The following is a 24,684-nucleotide window of genomic DNA, read 5'->3' as shown; positions in this document are numbered from 1 at the left end:
TTCAATCATATTTAAACTTCTGCAAATGTCGTTTCACCCTTATCATAAATTTCATTTCTTTTAGACAAAAAACAATGAAGTTAAATAAAAATTCAGATATGAATGCAGTTATAACAAATAATTATAACTTGGAAACTTAAGTTCGGTGTAATTTCAGATATAATCAGTCGACCGAAGGTCTCATTTCAGAAAAAATAAAATAAAATTGCAGGGGAATAAAGGATTAAGAATTGAGGGAAAATCTACATTTTTATGAAAAACGCTTTTTGCTAAAACTACTATATGTAAAAGGTCCATGTTGAGAAGATACTTAAGGGACATAGTTCAGAATAGAAAAACTATTTCAATGAACTAAAAGAAATTAAAATAAATTGTAAAAAAATCTAAAATTTTATCCAAAAATAAAATTTTAAATAAAAAGAAATATTAATACCCATACGCTAAGTAAACCTCAAATGAAAGCAATTCTAACAACTTTTTTCCAAAAGAAAAACAAGTTATTTCGGGGAAAAAAAAAAAAAGAATAAGCTTAAGTTCAAATGAAATTGCTATTCGGTTTCCCAAAGAGGACAGAAGTATTCAAGATTGAAATATCGCATAATCCTCTAAATGTAGCTTCAATAATTTTGTCATGAATTCTTTCTAAGAATTACTAATATAAGAATGTCAAAACACTGTAATAATGAATAATTAAACTGGATACAATACAATAGTTATGAAAAAAAATTCGTTTAAAGCATATCGCCACATCACAATAAGTATTTAAATACCTTAATTTCATTTAAAAAAGAAACAAAAGTAGACCAGAAATCATCAATAACACATAAATACTATCAAACATACTCTCAATTAAAATCGTAGGGAACACACACACACACACAAAAAAAGTAAAAATTATATGAAATTACATTTACAGTAAAAATTACATGAAAAAAAAATTTACCTGATAATGTAAGTTATAAGGTAAGCCATTGTTGCATCCGATATTATTATTTGTGGCAGCGCTACCCCGAAGCTCGGGGAAGTTCAGCTGGCCCACAAAATTCGAAGCACTATTCTCGAAAGTAAACATTAAGAAAAGAAAAATGAAACAACTTCCTGACTTAAAAAAATAACTTCACAGCAGATGTTAGTGTTTTACACAAAAAAGTAGAACACGCGACACTCCGAAAACAAAAGTTTGTCAACTGAAAGTCTTGTCATAGTGGAAATCAACATCCAAACATTTTAGGATCGTTAGGTGCGCCTATATGCAACGCAATTCCAAATCTGTGTGTTGCGCGCTGCCGGAAGATCAACCCACAAACCAGAAGTAACACGCCAGGTTACCATGTTGAAACTTCCCGCTGCACGCCAAGTACGACGCCAATGTGGGGATGCGGATCAATCAGCACGTCTTGATTCTTGGGTTATTAACTTTCGGGAGTGGAATATTGTACTTTTTTCTCCCCTTGAAGATCTCGATATTAATGGATTTTAAAATCGCATTTAGTATTAATGGTTTTCTTTTATCCTCATTTTAAAATATATTAACAACTTTCAAAAACAAACTTAATATACATATGAACAGTTCAATGTCCAAATGTTTAATCTGAAGTTGCCAAAACTTTAAAAAAGGAAAATAGAAATGCAAAAATAGATAATTTTAGAAAAATCATGAATTATATTCAGAAAATTTCTAAAATATTCTAAATATTATTATTTTGGAAATAAATTTCCAAAATAATAATTTAAATGAAATATACATAAAATATTTAAAAACCGATACTTTTCAACTAAATCAAAAAAATTATACAATACGATTGAAAACAACTTAATTAAGATCTACACGTGTTTAATTAGAGAAAAACCAATTTAATTTTTATCGGCGCTTTTCAAACATTATTTTGTACACATTTAATCCTCCCAATCACCATTATCAGCCAGACCGACCAAACAGTGTGAAAGAAGAGTGGACCAGTAAATTAAAAAGGGATGATATACATAAGCACCATAATACCATATTACATATAATGCTTATTATTATTATTTTTTCTTTTTTGTATAAATTAATCAGTTATTGTTATTAAATATTTGATTTACGATTCAAATAAAATGTCTTATTTAGGCGAAATGCAATTTTTCTGTTGCAGCAATTCTGCTTTATCCCAAATAGAAATGCTAGAAGGAAGACTACGAAGTCTAAATGCTTTCAAAAACCTCCCTTTCCGCATTGATCATCATTATTTTGCTGTTATTGTTCTTTTTAAAAAGAGAATCGATGTTATTGAAAATTTCAGCGAATTACTGTTTGTTTCTGTATCCTGATACGACCACTTTTCGACGATTCTATCTCACTAAGGGGTGAGACGTGGAAGGATGTGCGCATTTCCGGAATAAACTTTATTGCTAAATATAAACATGCCTTCCTTTCATCTTTCCTTTCACCCCTATTTTGTCGAATTAAACCTATCCTAAAGCTAATTAGGCTTTAGAACCCATTGGCAAACAATATATGCATATATATATATATAAGCAACAATTAAGACCATGATTTCTCAAAATACAGTAAATGTACAGGCGATCCAAAGAGCGCAAGTATAGTTGAAATGATCAAAATTGACAATTTATATATATATTCCATTTTATGAAACTTTTATAATATTTCAACATAAAGGAATGGGTTACTTTATATACCACTTTTGAGAGCGATAAATATTAACAAGTTAATGAACGTTCACGGTATTATCGGAAAGATATTCATTACAAAAGGAGGCAAATCTTACCACATGTATCATCCTCCCAAAATCACCTTACACTGCTTTCTTAAGCCAAACACATATAACAAAAGATGTATATTTTTGAAATCATCTCATACTTCTGGAATATTTTTAAACCCTGAGTTAATAAAATTATGTAAAATATCTATCTGTAACAGAAAAATTCTACGAGTTCTTTATATTTCAATAGCAGATTACCAATATTTCTTTTGAATTACGCAGGCTTTTAAAACCAAATGTTGCTTAGTCATATTTAAATGAAAAATAATAAATAACCCGAAATAATAAATTAATGGGGGGTAAGCTGCAAAAACTTTCGCATTTCTAAAACCATCATACTAAGCCAAGTTCGGAAATCCTGGAACTGAGGAGAAAACGAATAATAGAAGGAAATACCGTCAATAATGAGTGAATTTACTACAACGAAATAAGCTAAAAGCTATCAAAATGACACAATATGTACCACGAAAAGAGTCCCATAAAAATAAACAACTTCCGATTCAAAGATTCCTATCATACAGAATATTAATTGCTGGTACTTAAATTCTATCAAAAAGATAAATTACTTTTAAACCACATTAAGATCATACTCAAACTATTTAAAAATATCAGGGCTTCTTTGAAGCACGCAGTCATGTTCACAAGATATTAATTTAATACTTGAAAATTTGTGGTAGAATATAAATGCTACCTAAAACTAAATAAATGATAATGTTCCATTTCATTATTTATAATTCACTCATTGATTAATGTCATCAAATTATAAGAAATCGCGATTATTATTAACTTTCCGTTAAACGCATGCGATCTCTCAGATTACTTGGAAACATTTTCCGTTCCTCTTTGAAATCAGTAAGCAAGGTTATTATTAGGTCTATTTTCACAGACCTTTGAAGAGTGTGGATTAACCAAGTTTCGGATTCGATCATCGTTCACCAAAAATAAAAAACTACAATTCAGATCACTCAAATCACCACCATCAAAATTACAAGCTTCTCCCCCCTCCCCCTTCTTTCTTTCTTTCTTTATTTTTATTTCATACTAGTTGATATACCCAGAATTGCTTGGATTTAAATTCATTTCATGTATATATTTTCAACGCAGAAACTACTATTGTATAAAATGTTATAATACATAAAGCCCTTTCCAACACATACGTATTGAAATGAAAGAGAATTTTTTTTTAAAAAAAAAGTCATAGAGTAGTTTAAAGTATTAAAAAGTTGTCTATCAAAAGAGTACCTATAAATTTCTTTAATCTAAAATAATCTGAATTCAGTTTTCTAAAGAATTAATTAGAACGGTAGAAAAATTGCACAAAAATGAAATTGGTAAGGTTGAATCAGTAAAATTTTAAGATAATGCTTTTTTTTTCTTTTTTTTTGAGTAAGCTTTTCCAAAATTTATACCCGGGGGGATGCAAAATATTGGTTAATTTCTCATAGCCGAAGCCACTGCGGTCATCGATGCTCGAAAGCAATTAACTTTTTCTTGTCTTTGTTCCAACGACTAACTTAACCAGCTTTTATGCATTATTAACTCACAACTTTGAAGTAAATGTAAACCTGATAAAAAAAAATTATTATTAAAAGAAATACTGTGCGGAAATGAAATCGATTATCAGTAAGATGGTAAAATGTTGAATTTTAACATGGTTTAAAATATTTCTTCTTGGATAATTTTCTCTGAAATTACTGAGGAAAAAACAAGACATTTTGGTTCATTGATAATTCATGGAATATTTAATAAATTTTTGAACTTTGAAAAGTTGACAATATTCTTTTCCTAGTCTTAAATAATAAGTGAACAAATTTTGTTGAATTCTACTATCTATTCAGGAGATGTGGAACGAACAAACATACACATGCGCAAATGCATAGCTACAATGACTTTTATACTTTGTTTTCATTTAACTTCAGGATAGTCTCGAAGTATAATATTTGAGATGAGCACGATTTGCAACACATCTGAGTGTTGCTTTCGCAACATTGTAGAAATAAAATAGTACATATAAACGAATTTACTTTAGGCATTTAATTAAATTAAAGACGTTGTTATAAAAAAGAGCATGTGATCTGAGCTAACACTGCGCTTAATATGACGCATATAAAAGCTGCACATACTGGAGGGCTAAACTACCTACAATAATTAAAATATAATATGCATAAATAGCTACAATCTGTCGCAACAGCTCCTGGTTCATACAACACAGTTTTTTGTACATATACATGAATAATTAACACCTTCGCACACAAGATTTTTAAACAAGGTAAAGCGAATAAAGTACTGTCGTCATGCGAGAGATGACTTACGACCGTTAAGTGAAAATAATAAAAAAAACTTTGGCAATACCTAAAAATTAGATGTAAATATTTCTCTTAAATAATAACCTTTTATAGAAACAAATTAATCGATAAAAAGGAGAATATTAATATTTTTTTTTTTAACATACGATATGCATTTTTTTTTTTTTGCTCGAAATATTTTTTAAATATTCAAGAAGTTTCTTATATATATATAAAAAAGCTGTGTGGAGATTTTAGGGTACTCGAAAAATCTTAGTCATTCATTATTTTCTTCAGTGGTTCCATGGAACTAATTCATGAGATATATTATGATAAACAAAACTCAGAATTTTCTAATGAATGGTAACAAAAAGCATATTATAGTCCAGTATGCGATGATTACAAATTAACCGATACATCCATGTCACACATACGTCAAATTATTGCGTTTCTAAACTTAAACACCAAAATTAAGTCATTAATAGATGTAATAATTCGATGCAAAAATATATTAAAGACAAACATCTCCATCATACCAGAGATCAAGTTTATAATTACAAAGACAACACATTTGCAAAACGGAAAATGTATCATCTAATTAAATAAAATAATAATAATAAAAAGTTCAAGTGGTAAACGAATACAAGGCATGATCCATATTACAGAAAAATTCTCGAAAACTTTTCTTAATAAGACATATTATAATAAACTATGTTAAATCATTGTTTTCATAAGCCCAAATTAACTTTCAGTAAGCTTGAATATTCTTTCCCATGGCAATATTATATATATGAAAGATGTTTTTATAAAATGATATAAAAATGTATTTATCCGATGCCGGAATTAACATCAAATATCTAACATTTATTTCATATAGTTTCGGTGCATTAGAGTCAAAAATATTTTCATATCAAATGATAAAAACATTACCTAGCAATTTACACACTGATTTAAATAAGTTATTTACAGAAGAGAGCATAAGAGCATACATAGAACAAAATTATTAAGGAAACCTTTTTTTTTAATCACACTGGTTTTGTAAATCAATTCTTTATTTAATTTCAAAATCAAGAAACAGTGTAAATTTTCAAAATAACACACATAACACGGGGAATGTTGAATTATTTTCATTAAGGGAACTAATATGTTGCTTACAACCAACTAACATGAGTAGATAAAAAATTATAATGAATTATACTGACTGTTCCATATACACATTTCATCATTCGGTTCGACATTTCGTAATTTTCAATATAGTATCATTCATCTAGCCGTTGGTCCTGACCTTATTTTTTAGCCCAATTTTTTCAAAACTTAAGATTCCTCTTGATGTTCGAATTCGGATTTTTCCTTCCTGGTTTCTTTACAGCTTTCTACGCTCAAGTTCCATTAAATCTTAATCGATGAATTCTTCAGCAATGATTTCACCTACTTTTAATCACCCAAATCTCACATTCTAGATAAGAAACTAATTGTTCTGACATCAACAAATTTAAGGGACGCGTTTAGTTGGCTTGATTAATTGTCAACATTGGGTTTCGGGTTTTAGAATACGAGGTGGGCGGGGGGAGAGAAGATTTAGGGCATAATTCTCAAAATTCGAAAATATCTCAAGGCACTCAAAATGATTTCGAGTAAACTAAAATTCATCCGTGACATACTTCTTTACAAAAAAGGGACCGCGCGAAAAATGAAAGGTTTAATAACTGACAGTTCATCCCTTACGACTGCACCACCTTCATGAAATTATTTTTTAAAGTCATTTTTGATTTCATCTAATTTGCTAACTTTTCCTCTGGAAGTACGATGATCAATGTGTGCGTGTGTGTGTGTGTGTGCGTGTGTGCGTGCGTGCGTGCGCGTGTTGTTTAGTTCTTCTCTTGAATAATAAAAACATCAAGAGAAGAATCAACAATCAAGAGAAACGCAGGTCGGGGCTGGTCATCGGGCAGCTCGTGAAAGCCCACTGCGCACACAACTATTTGATTAGTTTGAAGACCAAAAGCAACCCTTTTTGTCTTTGAATTTGGAGACACTAGAAATGCAGTTAAACCAACTACAGCTTGGAGAGCGGCAAACTGATTCTATTTTTCATTTTCATTCAAAAATGGCCTCTCTTTCTCAATATTTCCTTTTTTTTTTTCCTCTCCCTCTCATATATTGTTTATGAGTTTTGGCTTCGCCTCTTGTTTCCTGGACTGAAACATGTTTGGTTTGTTGAATATTCATTTTCTTTTATTAGAGGTTCACTCTACGAAAAAAAAAAAAAAAGAGGTACGTAGATAATTTTTAAAACTTTATCCAGGTGAAAATTTTTATAATGAGGAATCAAATGTTATTAATTATTTCATATAAAAATGATGAATGCTGAGATCATTCACTGAGTATCTTATTTGATATTCATTTTTAACGAATTTCATTGAGCTCACAGGGAGAAGAAAATGTGTGGAATGGGAGGCTATGAATAAAGATCTTTTGACTCATCATTTCAACTTTCATATAACTTTCTACTTACAAAACTACAATGAATATATATCATATACTGGGTATTTAATATTTTGAAATATAACAAATTTCATGTCTGGCTTTAAAATTAAAAATCTTAAGTTACTTATGGGCAAAGAAATTATTTTAAAAAAATGTCTTCCCTTAATACATATATTTTCAGCAGCACTGGAATCATTGCTTTTCAAATGCGCTGTGGCGATTTCATCATGGAATCCATAGAATCATAAAGGGAAAAGGTTGTGACGTCACACCACATTGTAAGATAATATGCCATTAGATATCAGATACCATGCGCGAATAAATTTATGAAGCGAGTATAAAACTTCACGTGAATTCCCTCCATTCCAATCTCTTTAGGACATTAATATAACACACTCGAAGAGAGAGTAAGAGAGAAATTCTTTTTCGGGTAAAAATTAATTTAACAATCAAATAAAACAGGATTTACCCAGCTTTTCCATTTGCAGCTTTTCTGCAAAACCATTCTAATCAAAAATAATGTGTAGCGAAATAAGCCAAAGAGGACGATCGAAAGGGCATTTTAAAGAAATTATTTTAAAAAAATTGATAAGTCGAAATGGTTTCTCGGTTATATATTGCTTACAATCATTGAGAAAAAAGCGATGTGAAATTTTTAGCGATTTATTTAGAAGTAAGATCCCCAGTTTAAAACGTTTACAGGATTAAACAATTTTTTCTTCACTATCTACACGAATAAAAGTGAAATTCATAAACAGTTTGATCGCTACAGAAATCTTAACTACAAAGTAGGTTTTCAACAAATTTTGTTCTCAAATGTTATAATGATTAAAAAATCTTTTAAAGGAGGTTCCTAAAATTAATTAATATAAATTAAGTGATATTTTTCCATACAAGAAAATATTTTATTATTAGAGATACCATTACGATTAAATGGAAATGTTATAGATATTTTAAGTTATTCTATGCATCTGCTTCGGAGTTACCACTCGCACTGTTTATTTAAATTTTGTATCGTTCTTTAAAAATGATTAATAATTTATGGAAAGGAATATACTTTTTACGGATTTAAAAACTCATTTGGCACAATTTATACTATTTTTTAAAAAGCTGCAAAATTTCAAAAAAAAAAAAAAAAATGCTAAAAATGATATTGCAGACGAAAAGAGGATATATATATATATATATATATATATATATATATATATATATATATATATATATATATATATATATATATATATATATATTGTTCATTTGATTGTATTTGATTCAAAATTGTTCATTTGAACTCATAAAAATATATTCATAAGAATTACTAAGTCCGTTCCAATGCAATTTTGTTACCCTTTTCAAAATTCAATGACTTTACTGGGGGAAAAAACGAGTACAATTCCATTTTCGAGTACCGGCTAAGCTAACAGAGACCCGAACAATCGAGATTTTAAAGCATTAAATATATTTTTACTTCTCGCATACGACATTCAAACTACGCAAATGTCAACAATAAATTTGATAGGTGACAACTATAACCTTTATTATAAGTTTTTACAAATTTTGCTCGTAAACAATGCAACAAAAGAAAAATTTAATGAGGATTTGTTGAAAGCACATTACATTTTTTTTTTTTTTCTTTACACTCAATGGCATGAAATTTCTTTCGACCGGAACAACTCCGAGAACATCAACAAGTTCCAAAATAAATGAAACTATCCTTTACAAATACAAAATAATTTTAAGCAACTAGTTTTATAAAATCCATCAAGACTGTAAAAGATAAAAATGACAAGAGGAATGGGGGAGGAGATATAATGCAGTTACATAAGATGATAACACTTCGAAAGTGCGCCAAAATATTTTCAGCAGCTTAGATTTATTACATAAGAGAAAGTAGCATAGCAAACCCAATCCACTGAAACTTCTTACAAACTATAATCAATAAAGATTCATCTACCTCCTAAAAGTTTATTACGAGATTCGCCTTACAGTGATCTCTTCAGATATAACCATCTTCCCACACAATGACTTGTATTCACGGCCGCTTTGCAATAAAAAAAGTTCGCGTTTCTAGTCGTTCCATTAAAAAAATCGTCGATCCCCCGATAATATGCGTAAGGAGGAAAATAAACGAATGAAGGATAAAAGTTTAAAACTATGATGTTAAGTTGTTTTTTTTAATTAGACTTTTTTTGTGTGTGTTTATTATTTTTAATGAACATAATAGACATGACGGTTGTTAAGGTTCTTAAAATTCTCTTCCTCCACAAAAAAAAGAAGGGGGGGGGGGCACCAACTACCCTTTTTAGGATTACGATTCTCAACTAAAAGATTCATGGTTTAAAGAAATGAACATTAAAGACAAAAAATGGTCTAAGACCCCTTTAATGCAGAGAGTGTCTTTAGCGAAGCATAGTCAAGTAGGTCGGGGCTTGTTATTCTGCAGATTCCGAAACCAATTGGAGTTGTATAAAACTGACAACTTTTATATCATCGTCTTCTTTCAGATTCTTCAATATTTACAAGAAAGTATAATAAAAAGAAAAAGCATTTCACTAAAACTTGGTAAAAAATTAATTAATTTTAATTTATTATAAATAACTGCTTTTTCTTATCATTTAAATTATAACTTTTAAGAGTAAAATTATCTCAGTTCACACACACACACACACACAAAAAAAAGTATTCTCAAAAAGGCTAAGAAAGGAAAAATTTGGCTCCGACTTACACAAGTATAGGAGTATCCATTCAAAAAATATAAATTATATACTATATGCCTCTCAAAATTCGATAAGAACTTGATTTGTAAATTAATGATGATGTAATTTGTAAAATAATGAACATGAGCTGTAACCCATCAACGTAGCTCTAAATATGTTAAATGCAATTATAATCTAAACAAGAAGACCTTGGATTTTAACGAAAGTTAAAGTAACTATTAAAGTTAAATGCCTCGAAATAGATATTATTTTTGGCCTTGAGGTTATGTACCAATAAAAATTCACTCGCATCACTTACATTATAAGTGCAGCATAAGTGATTTGTTCAATTATCTGACACAATTTTATATGAGTCACCATTTTGAATCTGATTAAAGTTTTTAAATACCTAATTGTATTATGCTCAATAATTTTGTAAACGTGAGGTTCAAAAAATGACGGATCAACTTTCTACTTTCATTTTTTTTAACTTCTAACCTTCCTTTATTGTTTTCCTTATTAGTAATATATGTTAATAAAATATCAGTTAAATAAATTAGCTTAATAAAAAACATATTAGCTAAATATATTAAGTAACATTCCTAATTAACTAAAACATCTTCCGATTTTAATAAAAATTTAAATAACTATTTAATATCTCAAGAAATGTAGATTTTATTTCATTTGATTAACATCCCGTTATAAAGTTACAACTTTTGAAGAAAAAGAGAATTTTCAACAGCGGTCATTAGACGAGAATGCCACGTTAACACTTAGCTCTCTAGATCTTTACAATACTTCTCCGAGATAACTTTTATTTACAAACAAATATCATGAGCATCATATTATTAAAGTATCCAGATTCGAGTATGGAACACAAAGATCTTGAAGCTGAAACACAAAACATTATAAAATTTTACAGAGAGTTTCAGGCATCACTTGCAAATAAGTTTTAACACATTCGGATCGGAATCGATAGTTCAGACATTTAACATGTTGGCTGCCATGTCACTTGCCTGTGATTCACACGTGCTATCTAATTACACAGATGATCCAAACCACAGGTGTAAAGCATAGTAGCGAGCAAGTTAAAAAGTCTAAATATCAACAAAAATGTACATATCTTCAAAGTCTTGTAAGACCATTGCAGAAAAAAATTTAATTTATCTTAATAGAATGAAGAAAATTTTAATTAAGAGATTTATAAGCTTAATTACTCTCATTATCCTGTAAGAACAGCAGATTTTGATATTGTATTCTATCCTGCACAATTTTATAAGACAGATTATTAACGATTCCTACTTAAATTTTTAAATATTTATTTCAAATTTCATAATTTTATTAAAAGCGGCAGGGTGAATAATAAAATTTTTAAAACTATTTTCTTATTTATTCGATTTTTACTCCTCTATCTCTGACATCGAGTGATGATTGAAATTTAGCTCGGGCTTTTATAAAATAAAAGGCAGTCACCACGAAGGTTAACCGAACAAAACAAAAGAATGAAAAACAATGTGCCTCATTTCAAACGGCGATACCCGAGTATTCTTCCAAAAGCCAACCAATGCATAACGAAGATGGTAATTTGAACTTCATTCAAACCAGCTGAAAAATAAACATTATTACTTTTTTCATTTTAAATAAATTTCATATAAGCGTATTTTTAAATAAACTTTCACAAGCTTCAAGTTGATTTTTTTTACTTCGATTTTAACTTTTTAATCTTTACTATAAATGTACAGAATCTCGAAATTTCTCAGATTCATAACCAAGTAGCACCACTATTATGGATTCAATAAATTAATTGATGATTAATTTCTGAAAATAATAAAGTAATATAATGATATCAACAACGTGCTCGAAATTTAGAAAGTCTAACACATCAGGAAGTACGTGAAAAATCGATAACAAAATTCCATATTTACGAACATGAGACACATCAAGTTAATTAAATTGTACAGAAATGACATTAGAAGGAAGCCTCGCTGCCGTACTTCCAACTAGAATACAGTTCAACCCATCTAAATTCCGCTCAGCAGATCACACGAATCGGGGGGAAATGAACCTGATTGTTCGAAATTGCAAGCTGACCATTAACTTGACATATACACCCTGAAGACAAAACAACATCCTAAGGCCCCACGCCCCAATTCCACGAGGAATGAGACGGAAAAAAAAAAAAAAAGAAGGGGAAAAAAAACTTGCACTTTGCTAAAGACAAAAAAAAAAAAAAAAATGCTCTAAAAATATCACAAATCAAAATGAAAAGCCACATTAATAACACTGGACGACGCTCCCTACTAGAAAAGGATGCGCTGTTAATCTCCCCTGACACAAACAGTGGACAAAACGCTGAGGGGAAAAAGTACGATTTTGGGAAACAGATTAAATAGGGGGGGGGGGGATTTACTCTAGATAGTCACCGAATTTTGCCCTTTAAACGCACTGTCAGAATGTGAAAGATTTCAAGGGAGGGTTAGCGGAGGGGAGCACCTCTCTCTGGGATAACGGATTGAAGTCTTTAAACGGAAGCAGAGCAGCAGATGTATGTTACGCTCTGTAACCACACGCAATATTATCCCATGGATGCCTTTTCCACCTGTTTCGCACTGGAAACACTACAGTTAAAAAGAAAGGGGGATGATAAAAATCTAAAACACAAAGAGCTGGTGTCCAACGTCTATATATTTATATCGACTTGTATACATTTATATATTTACTTACTCACTTTTTCCCAGAATTTATGCCAAAATCCCACCCTTTCAAAACAATAGGGTTAGCTTCAATAATGAAAGAAAAATAGCTTTATATATATATATATATATATATATATATATATATATATATATATATATATATATATATATATATATATATATATATATATATATATATATATATGCATGCAAAAAAAATGTGAGCTAACTCATGCAGAGGATAAAGCGGAAAGAGGTCGAAAGCTTGTCCTCCCACATACATAAATAGTTTGTGACGCAATAACATTTTTCCATGCAAAAGTAGACAACCTAATAACTGATTGTTGAAATTTTTACGCAGATTCCACTAAACTGTTGAGAATATATACATCCGAAAATTCAAAAAAATCTTTCAGAAATTTTAATATAAATCGAAAATAAAAAAAATATTTCTCGAATTATTAATAAATTCACAACAAACATTAATTGATTGGTTCAGTACCGAATTTAAACTAGATGAAGCCCTAAACTATTTGAGACATAGAATACTTTATAAGTTCACTTAGTGTATATATATATATATATATATATATATATATATATATATATATATATATAGGACAATTTTTCACCCCTCTCCCCTATCAAGAAAGTGGGGGTTCTAAGCTATGACTTGCATAATTTATATGTAAATTCGGCATTGGCTCTATGTATCGGATGGTTTCAATTGTCAGACAGGAGGGGGGGGGGGCAGGATAATGGCAGAAAAACTATTGTATTGATTTAAACGTCATATAACAAATAAATCATTGGTAATTTGATTAATGCGTCAGATTTATAAATCATTTCATGAATGCAATTCTTATAAAGAAAAGTTAATCAATTATCTATATAAATTTATAAAAATGAATTATTGGAAAGACTAATAAAAAAGAATAGAATTTGGAATATTTTTCCAAATTATCTTCAAATATTAAATAAACTTCTCAGGCTATTTCTTTAACATTAGATTCTTGCTATTAAAAGTTCTATTTTGATTACGAAAATCAAAAAAACTCATATGAATATTTTCAATTAGAAAAATTTACATATTTTACCTATCTACAACAACGGCCAATTAATAATGAACATCGATTATGAAATGTAAATACTAAAAACATTCTGAACATCAAATCCCTTCTTTATGCGGTTACTCGTCTAAAAGAATTTATTTTTCAGGCCTGAAAAATGTTCTTTATAAGATCAGCTCTGTATTTGCATTTTATATCGATTTTTTTTTTTTTTTCTCCGCTCGACTTTTAGGAAATAGGCTTCGTAATCCCGAAAAGTAATTAAGAGGCAACATTAGACTAATTAACACTAAATGCCCCAAAAATGATATTTATAATATTGTACATAGAATATTGTACGATATCCGGACATTGAACTATGTCCGGATATCGTAGAATATTGTACTAATAAGGATACGCAATGAAAAGAGACATACCTACATAAAAGGTGTCCTACGGTAATATCAAAATGTGCTCCCCTCCTATTTTTTTAAACTGTAATCCGCGTATTTCTCCCACCCTATCCCGAAACTTTAAGTCAGAAAGCGCTAAGACTGAAATTGCAATTAAAGCTAAATAATAATTAATATTTTTTTATTGAAACGATCTCGTCGCTTTCGGCAAGGACCGTTTTCATTGATAAAATTAATTTCGCAAATTATTTAATTTATTTAATTTTATTAATTTTTAAATAACAAAGAAATAAATTGGAAAATATGTATTGTAATATACATTAGCAGAATAATATACATTAGCAGAACTATTGTAATATACATTAGCAACATCAACGATGTGTTTTAGTTATAATAAAAAAACGTTTCATGCCGGGTTTTTTTTTGTATTATTTTTATTGGTGCCCATGGTAATTTTTTTAATTTTATTTTTTAATCGCTAATATCGAATGATTGAAAATATAATTATGAAGCATCGCTTCATAAGTTATTTACAAATCCAAGGCATGTATGAAAAACAAATTAATAGCTACAGGTATTTTAACCCCTTAAATGAGGAGAATTGCCATTTTCTTATGAAATACTAAGTACCATAGTACCAAATAAAATAAGGAATTCGTAGAAATATATTCATGAACATTCATTCATTAGAAAATTATAAAACAAATATTCATTTCCTTGATCTTTTACTTTAAAAAATTAAGACAAAATGTTTCAAAATCTCTTCATCTATTGAAAAAAAAAAATCCATTAAAATCAATAATGACAAAATTAATATGTATTACTCTTTTATCAATAGAACTTCTAATTATTGATAACCTGGGAATTAACTCTAACTATTGATACTATTATTAACTCTAAATATTAATAAGCTGGAAATGGCATTTTTTACTCTATACAAAACGCAACTCTATACGCAAATAGAAAATCTTCGGTCCTACCTTAGTCTGTCTGCTCTTTGAAATTTGAAAGCGTTGAAACATGGGAATAATTTTCTGATCTAACTCTAGATTAAGAGGGTGCTGTTCAATTCCTGTTCCAGTCACCATTTAGAAGTGTATGTTAATAAGAATATATTCCATTTCAATATTTTTTTTTTTATTTCTACAAAAATATATTTCCCTAGGTGGCGATTGAAAAGTAGAATTCTAAATAATAAAAGTAACTTAATAATTAATAATAAATAAATTTTTCTTTACTAACGACTATAATTTTCATCGCTTTCTACTATTTATGAACTGATTTGTATGCACTTGCTATTATACAAAATTCTATTTATTTGTCACGAACTTCAGAAGAAACCTTTATCCAATCAGTAAGAACGTGAAGACAATATTTTATCTCCAAGTATATTGTGAGGAAATTTGCGAGTTAATCGATATATTACTTTTTTCTTTTCTAGAAAGATTTGAGGATTGACTGAGGCAGTATAGTTTTCAAGACAGTATAACTTCCACAGTGAGACAGAAATCTTTCGAAAGTATTTTAATGAGCTTTCAGTTAAATAAATCTGATCTCAGTCATTATATCTTTTTAATACAAAGCTCTTTATTATTTTGTTTTGGGGAATTTTACTAGAATAGGTTTCCAAAATGTAAAAAGCAACTGTGTGTTTTCTCACACTTGATTGGAAGAATTTTAATTCTTAAGAATCTACAGAATACAAGTTTTTTTTTAATATACTTTTATAAGTAACTAAGTAATTTCACAATTTCACGCCCCCTGGTAATAGCGTTTAGGGATCTGCCCATCCAAGTTATGCCATTAACAATAAGTCATACTTCTTCATACCAACTTGAGGGTGTTACGGCAGCCACAGATTCAATGCACATCATTCAAACTCGTACATGATTCTGTTTTAGAACTAAGGATCCAACCCTAAGGAAGTCGAAACCTTACAGCTAGACCATCACGGCCCCAACACAGTAATTAAAACTTTTAATTTAAAATTGTGATAAATTGATTAATTTTGCTTAATTAAGATTAACTAAAATTTAAGATGCGCAAATACAACAAGGAAATTATTGTCTAACTATCGGCTGAATAAAAAGTATCCAAAAAGATTTAAAATAAAAAGGGGGTAAAATCGCGATAAAAAAATGCAGCAAATGAAAGTCTGTATTGAATCGCTCTTCATAATTAATTAAAAAATATTTTTAATAAAAAGAAAGGTTAAACATTTCCCTAACATAAATGTTTAGAGAAATACGCTTTCTTCAAAAACTTTTATCATCTGGGAGAAAAAATCTTTTATAATTATGCAGCAAAATTATGAAAATATTAAAAGCAGACAGAAAACATAACGCAATTCTCCTTTCATCCGCTATTTCAATTACACAACTAAATAAAACTGCATCACTTCACTTCGCTTTTAACCGAAGAAAGAATAAACAAAGATAGCTCTATGCATGTCTGATGAGTTAGCGCATGGGTCGATTTCTCCACTAGCTGCGACCAAGTGGTTCCCAGTCAAGAAGCAATTCTTCCCCATTCCCACTAGCTCCCCTGAAGATAACTGCGCTGATGTTGGTGACACTTTTAAAATTTACGAGTGTGACTGCTTCCTAAACACTTCTTAAATATCCCGCTTTTTACCGTCACACGATTTTACGAAGCGGCGTAGGAAATGGGCGAAAAATACGATAAAAGCCCAAGCGCCGAGATTTTACGGCAGGTTATTGTTGAGCTTCGGAGCATTATTTAGGAGACCGTAAAAACAAAATGGAAAGCGAGCCAATCCGGCTGAAAACAATTAAGTACTAAAACCATAAGATCGATAGTCATCAAAATCGAAAATTAAAAAGAAGCCGGAATTTTATACACACCCGAATCAATTGATATAGATTGGTTAAAAAATATATTTAAAAAAAAAAGTCTCAAAGGCGAAAGTTCCATATGAAATTACTATAAAAAAAGAAATACACTGAAATTTTTCTTAAACCTTTTTAAAATGTATCTTCACCAGTATTTCAAAGAGAGGTATAAATTTATACTAAAATCTTCAGAAGAATAAAGTAATATAATAAACCGAACTCCCCACTTATTTTTTACATGGGTTATTATTCGAGAAAATAAAAGTTGGTAAATCATTTGAAAGAGTAACGATCCATTTTGAAGCTTTATGGGGCTATTTGTGTCGATCCTTAAGTTTAAACCTTTATTCGATGATAAACTTAATTGGATAAGCCTTCTTAAAGCCAACGCCAAACAGTCTAATTTTCTAACCATAAGAATTTGAGTTTCCATAGATTTCCATAGAACCACAATCAAAAGTAAGTCACCAGATAATCACCAGTCAAAAGTAAACAGGAATGGAACTGAGGTTACTACCACCGAAAATGGAGAGTAGCGTTAAGCAAAAATTATAAATCATTTATAGTAAATAGTTTTTAAAAACGATATTTTTAAAAATAATTCATAATTAAAATTAAACCAGACTTTTAATAGTTCATCACCCTTCCTTATGAATGGTAGAGATGTTGTAACAGAAGGTTCCCATCCTCCACTTTTGTATAAGCTGGTACAAATGGCGTATCGCTAAAACATTAATTTCAGCCCCCTCTGGCGAAATCTAAAAATATTTCTGATCCCTCTATCCACTGTATCAAAAAGCTTGATAACCAAACATTAAGCTAACTAACGTGTAATGCAGAAACAAGTTTTTTTTTTTTTTTTTTTTTTTTAAAGAATTTTTATTGTCTTTTTTAAGATTTTCTATTGTTTGAATTCTTGTGCAAAGATGATACCTCAAGCTTTCTTCTAGCCATAGCCTAAAAATTATATTATGTCAAAATAACGTCATGATCGGTTGGTTATATTGGGTTTTACTAGTAGAAAAAAAAACGAAAATGGCTATACTGGGTCCAAGTATATGCTTCTGAGTGCAGTAACATTAAGATGCACGTTCCGTGACGCCTTAACAAATAAAAAGCAAATCAATAGGGTAGGGAAGAGAAGGGAACAAAAGAGTCAGGAACAGATTTTCCTGAGACCTTACAACTACGGATTGCAATACCGGATCAAAATTTCAATACCGGTATTCGGTATTTTTTAAATCTTAATATCGGTATTAGAAATTTTAGAAAAAGAAAGAAAACATCGGTGTTTCTTTGTTTTATTTGCCAGTTTTGGTAGAGAGTGTAAATATCACAAAAAATAATTTGTAACTTATAAATTATAACAGTATATAATCACAAAAAAGAAAAAGAACATCTTACTTATTTAAATCACAAAAAAAGTGTAAATATCATTATTCAGTCTGTGGTACTATTACAAATTTTTGAAATGTGATAAATTGTACTGTCATTAAGCCTCAAAAGTAATTTTGTGTAAAAATTACCAGCTGTCGAAAACGATCTTTCGGCATCTACGCTAGTTGGTGGTACTGTTAGCAATGCGCGATACACTTTTTCCAAGTATTTACCTCTAAATCCCTCATCTTCAAATAAATCGATTTCTCGTCGGATAGTTTTGGATATAGCTGATTTCTGTATTGTATTTCGGTTCGTTGAAATTTTTTTATTTATCGCTAATTCTAATTTTTGTTCAAGAGACAATTCCTTTTCACTATCGACAGTAGTGACATCATAATCTTCGATAATTGAACCGAATTCTTCTGAAAGTGGATAGGTTTGTGGGTAAAAAATGTAAGAAAATTTACTCTAAACTTAATCAAATTTGAATTGGTTATTTTCTTTTCTTCTTTTTCATTTTCATTTTTAAAATCATTATAATTATGTAAATACCATAAGACATTTTCTATTTCGGCATGCCTTTCTTCTGTGCGATTTTTCAATGTAATATATAATTCTTCAGATAGTGATGTGTACTGCTCTTTCAGTGCCTGCAACATGAAATTTATTGTTGCATTAGCTGTTGATAAATTAGAATCTCTCCGACATAATGCCTTAATAGTCAGTTTTATTGGAAGTAGAGCTGATATAGTTCTGGATATTAAGTCTAATTCACTATCTGAAAATTTAATTTACAGGTTTAAGTCGATTATTGCTTTTTGGATTGGATTTTTCAGTTTCAAATATCGTTCCATCATTAGGAGTAAACTGTTCAACGTGTTTTAGAATCTAATATTAACATATATTCTGTTTTATTTTCAGTTAGTATATATTTTAGTAACATATCCTTTTTTTTATAGGGGAACGTTTAAATATCTTAACAATTTTTCGAACTTTATAAATTATAGGAAGTAATTCTTGATAGGTTAATATTTCATCCTCATTAGCAATATCTTCTTCACCAATAACATTGTCATTATCTTCATTGTCAATATCACTCTCACTCTTATTCTCTTCAAAGTTGGAATCCGAAGTTTTTATATCCACAGTATTTGGATTCTTCTGTTCTTTATTTTTTTGGTATAATACATCTATTACTCCTAATTGAATTCCATGTGCACAGCACAACAGCTGATTTGCACCAATCAACTTTCCAACTTTTTTCATAATTGTTGCTCCATCAGTCGTTATGGATACAATATTTTCTTTCAGGGATAATCCATGTTTCGCTAATTTAGATTTAAGCAATTAATTAAGTCAATAATTAGCTAATTAATTTCGCCCGTTAGGGAGACATAAAAACAAAAACGTACACTATTTTGCTATGTTCGCGATCCCTGAACATATAGTGGAGACAATTTTAAAAATTTCTAGTAAATACCGAAAAAACGGTATTTAAACTTGTGAATACCGCTATTACAATCCCTACTTACAATGCATGAATTTCACTTGGTGCATGACTACTAAATTTTAGAATGATTTATGAAATAAGCATTTAAAAAACTAAACTACATTATAATACAAATAGCTAAAATTTTAAACTGTTCAGCATAATTAAGATCCTACAAAACTCAAGCATTAAAAACATGGAGGTTCAATAAACCCAACCACCTATGTTAGAAACAATCGTTCAATCTTTTCGCTGGACAACATTCGACGCCAAATTAGGACTGAAAATCTCGTTTAATATTAAGCCAAGGTCCCTTAATACTTTCCGTTCAAACAACGATTACTAGAAAATTTGTTTACAGTAAGTTGCTCAAAATTATAGTAAGAATTCAATAGCCAAAATATAGATGCATCACTGACTTGGAAATTAAAATATATTATACGTATTCTCCCCCCCCCAAAAAAAACTCCAAAAATTAAACTACCACGTTTAATCATATCATATAGTGGAATATAACAAAAAGATTACAAATGTGAATTAAATCACTAATTTTATATCACAGTTCCAGATATTGTAACAGCTTCTAAACGGCATTTTTAAAAACTATTTTGCACATAACCTTATCCATTTAATACAATTTACAAAAATTTCAAATAAAAATTGAGGCCAAGAACATTTTTCTAAAATTCAAAATTCAACTACAAAATTTTATATGAATATCAAAACTTAATGTCACCTAATGTTTAATGTTTAGGTTAAAAAAAATACTCTTGGCTGCTACTTTGAAAAATTACGACATTAAATTCAAAACAGAATTTTCTCAAAATTGTAATAAATTTACAAACAGAAAATAAAATCTTGATTTGGACATATTATTTAAAAGTTGATAATAAAGTGCGCATTTTTAGAATATTTCACACGTTAGTCTCGATTTCTTCTCATTTATGGAATATAATTTGATTCTTAATAAATAAAGTATAATCGACGGATTTAACTTCAAGAAAGTCCACCTACAAGAATAATCGCGTGCCGAAAACACTATCTACAGATCGAAAACCGAAACACTGCTATAAATAATTGCAAATAATATTTAAAATCTCATATGCTAACATTTTCGGGTCTTTTTAAAACATATATACAGAAATTTTCAGGTGGCTTTTGTAAATCTCTTATGTAAATTCTTTAGCAACATACACTGAAACTGAGAACTATTTATAAAGAAGCGCCCAAAACATATTCATCCATATGTGAAAGTTGCCTTTCCCTGAAAACTTTTTAGCCCTACACATAGCAATGATGCAAATTTAATTCATACATTTTTTTAAGAACGCCGAAAAATTTAATAATTAAATAATTTACTTACAGCATTTTTCATTTGAAATTGAAAAGATTTGAAGGAATTTGCATTAAATAAATGATAATTAAATTCAAAAATAATTTTTAAAAATTATTTTCGAGTGTTTTTTACGCTTGTTTATACAGATTTAGACAGTAAAAAAAAAAAAAAAAATTGATCAGTGCATTAAGCTTTGATTGTTGCTTCCTTTACTTGCTTTTCCACTCCTTAAAATCATTATTTTAAATTAAAATAATGATTTTAAGGAGTGGGAAAGCAAGCAAAGGAAACAACAATTTCACATTATTCGAAACAATAGCATATTAAAAGAAAGTTTATATTTACATAAAAAGAGACAATTTCTTTTTATTCATTATCTAGAATTTAATAAGACAAAATTTATATATTCGGGGGGGGGGGAGGAACATATTACATCTCATGCTCTTAAATTGTCAGCCACACAAAGACTCGAGTGAAATAAAACACATTTTTGTTATCATGATATAAATCAATTAATGACTACTTAACAAAAAAACATAAAATAAGATTACTTTTTTATTTATTCATTTTTGCCAATTCATGTATTTAGGAATCAATTTCTGCAACTTCAGCAGATTTTTCAGTAACAAGATTCATGGAGCTAATCCTTCACAAATAAGGTACGATATAATGTATATTTTTGTAGCGAAACTTTCAGTGAATATATGTGAAAATATTTCCGATATATCATTGGATGCATTAAAGGACTAATGTGACGCAACAAGTTTTAATACCTATAAAAATTCTGCTTTAAATCATTTTCTTGAACTAAAAAGCTCGAAATCGGTTTATATTCGGACATTAAAGTTGACGTTTTCGGATTTGACATGTCATCTTTTACTATATGCCTTTTAGATACTAAGTCCTGTTAGTCTTTTGGCATAACTAGTAAGTGCCTCTTTTCCCATATTACTTAGGCTTATATCTTCTTACAAAGCGAGAAAGACGCTACAAATGAATTTTGCGGAACTTCTCGAACCCATTTAAGGAAAATAAGGATTGATTTTTTTCTATCCGTCCAATTCGTATTAAATACGGACTTGGAACAGCTCGAGGTTTTTTTTTTTTTTTTTTTTTTTGTTTTTTTTTTTATCTTTTATCTACTTTGAATAAGTTCACAGTTCCTCAAATAATAAACAAATCATTCAATAAATTCAAGTATGATGGATTAAACACCATCGCATTGCTTTCGCAGATTGAATGTTCCAGAGAACTGTATTCTGTACTTTCATGCAGTTAAAGAAGTCTCGAGCATGTTTATTAGCTGCAATTTGGAAATCTCATAGAAAATTAGCAACTATCGAGCAAATCGGAATTGGACTGATCTATACAGATAAAAAGGGGGTGAAAGTAGAAAAGATGCGAGTTTCCGCATTACAAAATCGCGAATGATATTGTTGGAAAATATGACTACCATTTTGCAATCTAGAAATCGGCATTTTTTTGGATGAGAAAAAAATAACTAAGTAATTTAAAATTCCCTGTGTTTTCTCGGTTTTCATAAAAATTTTCAAATTTCCCTGCACGATTTTTAAATTCCCTGTGCTTTCCCGGTAGCGTGGCAACCTTGTTCATTACACTACAGTTAGACATATTAAGGTTTAAATATGCTTTTATTTTATTTTATTTTAAAGCTCATACTTTGAAGTTCCTAAAACTGTTTTTATTTCTACAACAGCCAGAAAGAAAACTAATGCCTTTTACAGCAGCATCGAAAGCTGAAAACGAAACCGGAAGATTCTTTGAATTAACCGGAAATGGAACTATTAGGAAGCAAATTCCAGTATTTTTAACCGTGTAAACCAATATTCCTGTTAGTTTGTTAATTAAAACTATTTATGCATATTAACTGTATAATTTTTTTATTGTTTACAGATCGGTCTTTTTAATGATTACGCATAAAAGTCTGGGCGGTTAAGGAAAGCTGACACACAATTTTACTGATAAACTTATATGGGATATTCATTAAAAGTAACGTAAATAACATAGATTTAATGAAAAGCATTGTAATGGTAGCTTGTTTTTCCCCATGTTTGTTCTTATAAATCTCAGCTAATAGAATGGCACTGACACTTCATGCAACTAACAAAATGCACTTACTTCCGATGGCATAAAATATCTAGACAATTCCAAAAGCTTGCCAAAAATAATTATGAATATAGTAACGCCTGTGTATATTACGCTATATATATGATTGTGAACTTCTGAAACCACGTTTATACCGGAAGATTCAAAATATAAATGAAACATTCAATTAACTCATTTGGAAATACATTTCAAATGAAACATTTGCGAAATTGCAAAACCTGACATGTAAAAAGGAAGGTTATATAATTATATAAATGCCTCACTGGATATAAAGCTTTACTTTTAGACTTAAATATATTTGTAGGTATTAAAAAACAGTTATCGGGGGTCCTGTTCTCGATCAGAGGTGAATGAACGAATTGAAGCATCGTTTATTTACCTGTAATAAAGAAGAACGGAAAAAATATATATGGACTAAAAACAGTACATTCACCCAAAAAGAGAAAGAAAGAAAGGAAAAAAGAATAAAATATGAAAATGTGGCGAATTTTAATAAATTAATGCATATTATAAGAAAAAATGCATTTTTGTGCTTCATATGTGATTTTCTCAAAATTGATAACTTCATAAAATTCCTATACTTGCAAGCATGATTTTTTAAATTATTTCTGAAACTGACAATGAAAAATGCCACTTTTAAAATGAGTATTTTTTACAGATCAAATTTTTTTAAAAGAAAAGAATAGCAGCGTTTAGAAATAATCAGGATACAAAAAAAATTATCTTGTCGCTTTTTATTTGTAAAGTTTAGTAAAGGCCTTTTCAAATGTTTCCCATTTCATCATAAATTTAATAACTTGCTTTCCTGCATAAATTTAAGAATTTTGCTTTTCTAACTAGTTTACAAAAATAAATAAAATTTTCTTCTTTTATTAGCTCTAAAAAATTAGTGAAATACATGATTATATATTTTACGAAGAAATGAAAATGATTTAAAAATCCCTAGTTTTCAGAAATAACAAACAAATGCACGAAGTTAAAAAGACGCCAGCTCTGTTGTCAGAAACAAAACCAAAATTTTTAAAAAATGACAGCTGATAAATTTAAAAAGTATTTTTTGAAAACAGCGCTTGAAAAGTCAACAATACTCATCAAGTGAAAAACTGCTTTAAAAC

At 29.4% G+C, this 24,684-nt stretch overlaps 1 protein-coding gene across 4 annotated transcripts in view; it reads right to left on the bottom strand.

Annotated features, from left to right (window-relative positions):
• The window catches only part of LOC129960147 (transcription factor 12-like), a 90,727-nt gene that overhangs the window by 45,748 nt on the left and 20,295 nt on the right, over nt 1–24,684 (bottom strand). Inside the window, exon 1 of one of the 4 annotated variants that reach the window (XM_056073331.1) lies at nt 944–1,266. The exons of the other annotated variants lie outside the window; for them this stretch is intronic. Within the exon in view, the coding sequence (XP_055929306.1) occupies nt 944–1,072 (129 nt within the window). The 5' untranslated portion in view covers nt 1,073–1,266. Of the gene's footprint in view, nt 1–943; nt 1,267–24,684 lie in introns of those variants that run through there. 4 annotated transcript variants of the gene reach the window in all.

This window comes from Argiope bruennichi, chromosome X2 (genome assembly GCF_947563725.1).
Source record: "Argiope bruennichi chromosome X2, qqArgBrue1.1, whole genome shotgun sequence".
In the NCBI taxonomy this organism is placed as follows: domain Eukaryota; kingdom Metazoa; phylum Arthropoda; class Arachnida; order Araneae; family Araneidae; genus Argiope; species Argiope bruennichi.
This window is presented reverse-complemented; position numbering and strand designations above follow the sequence as displayed.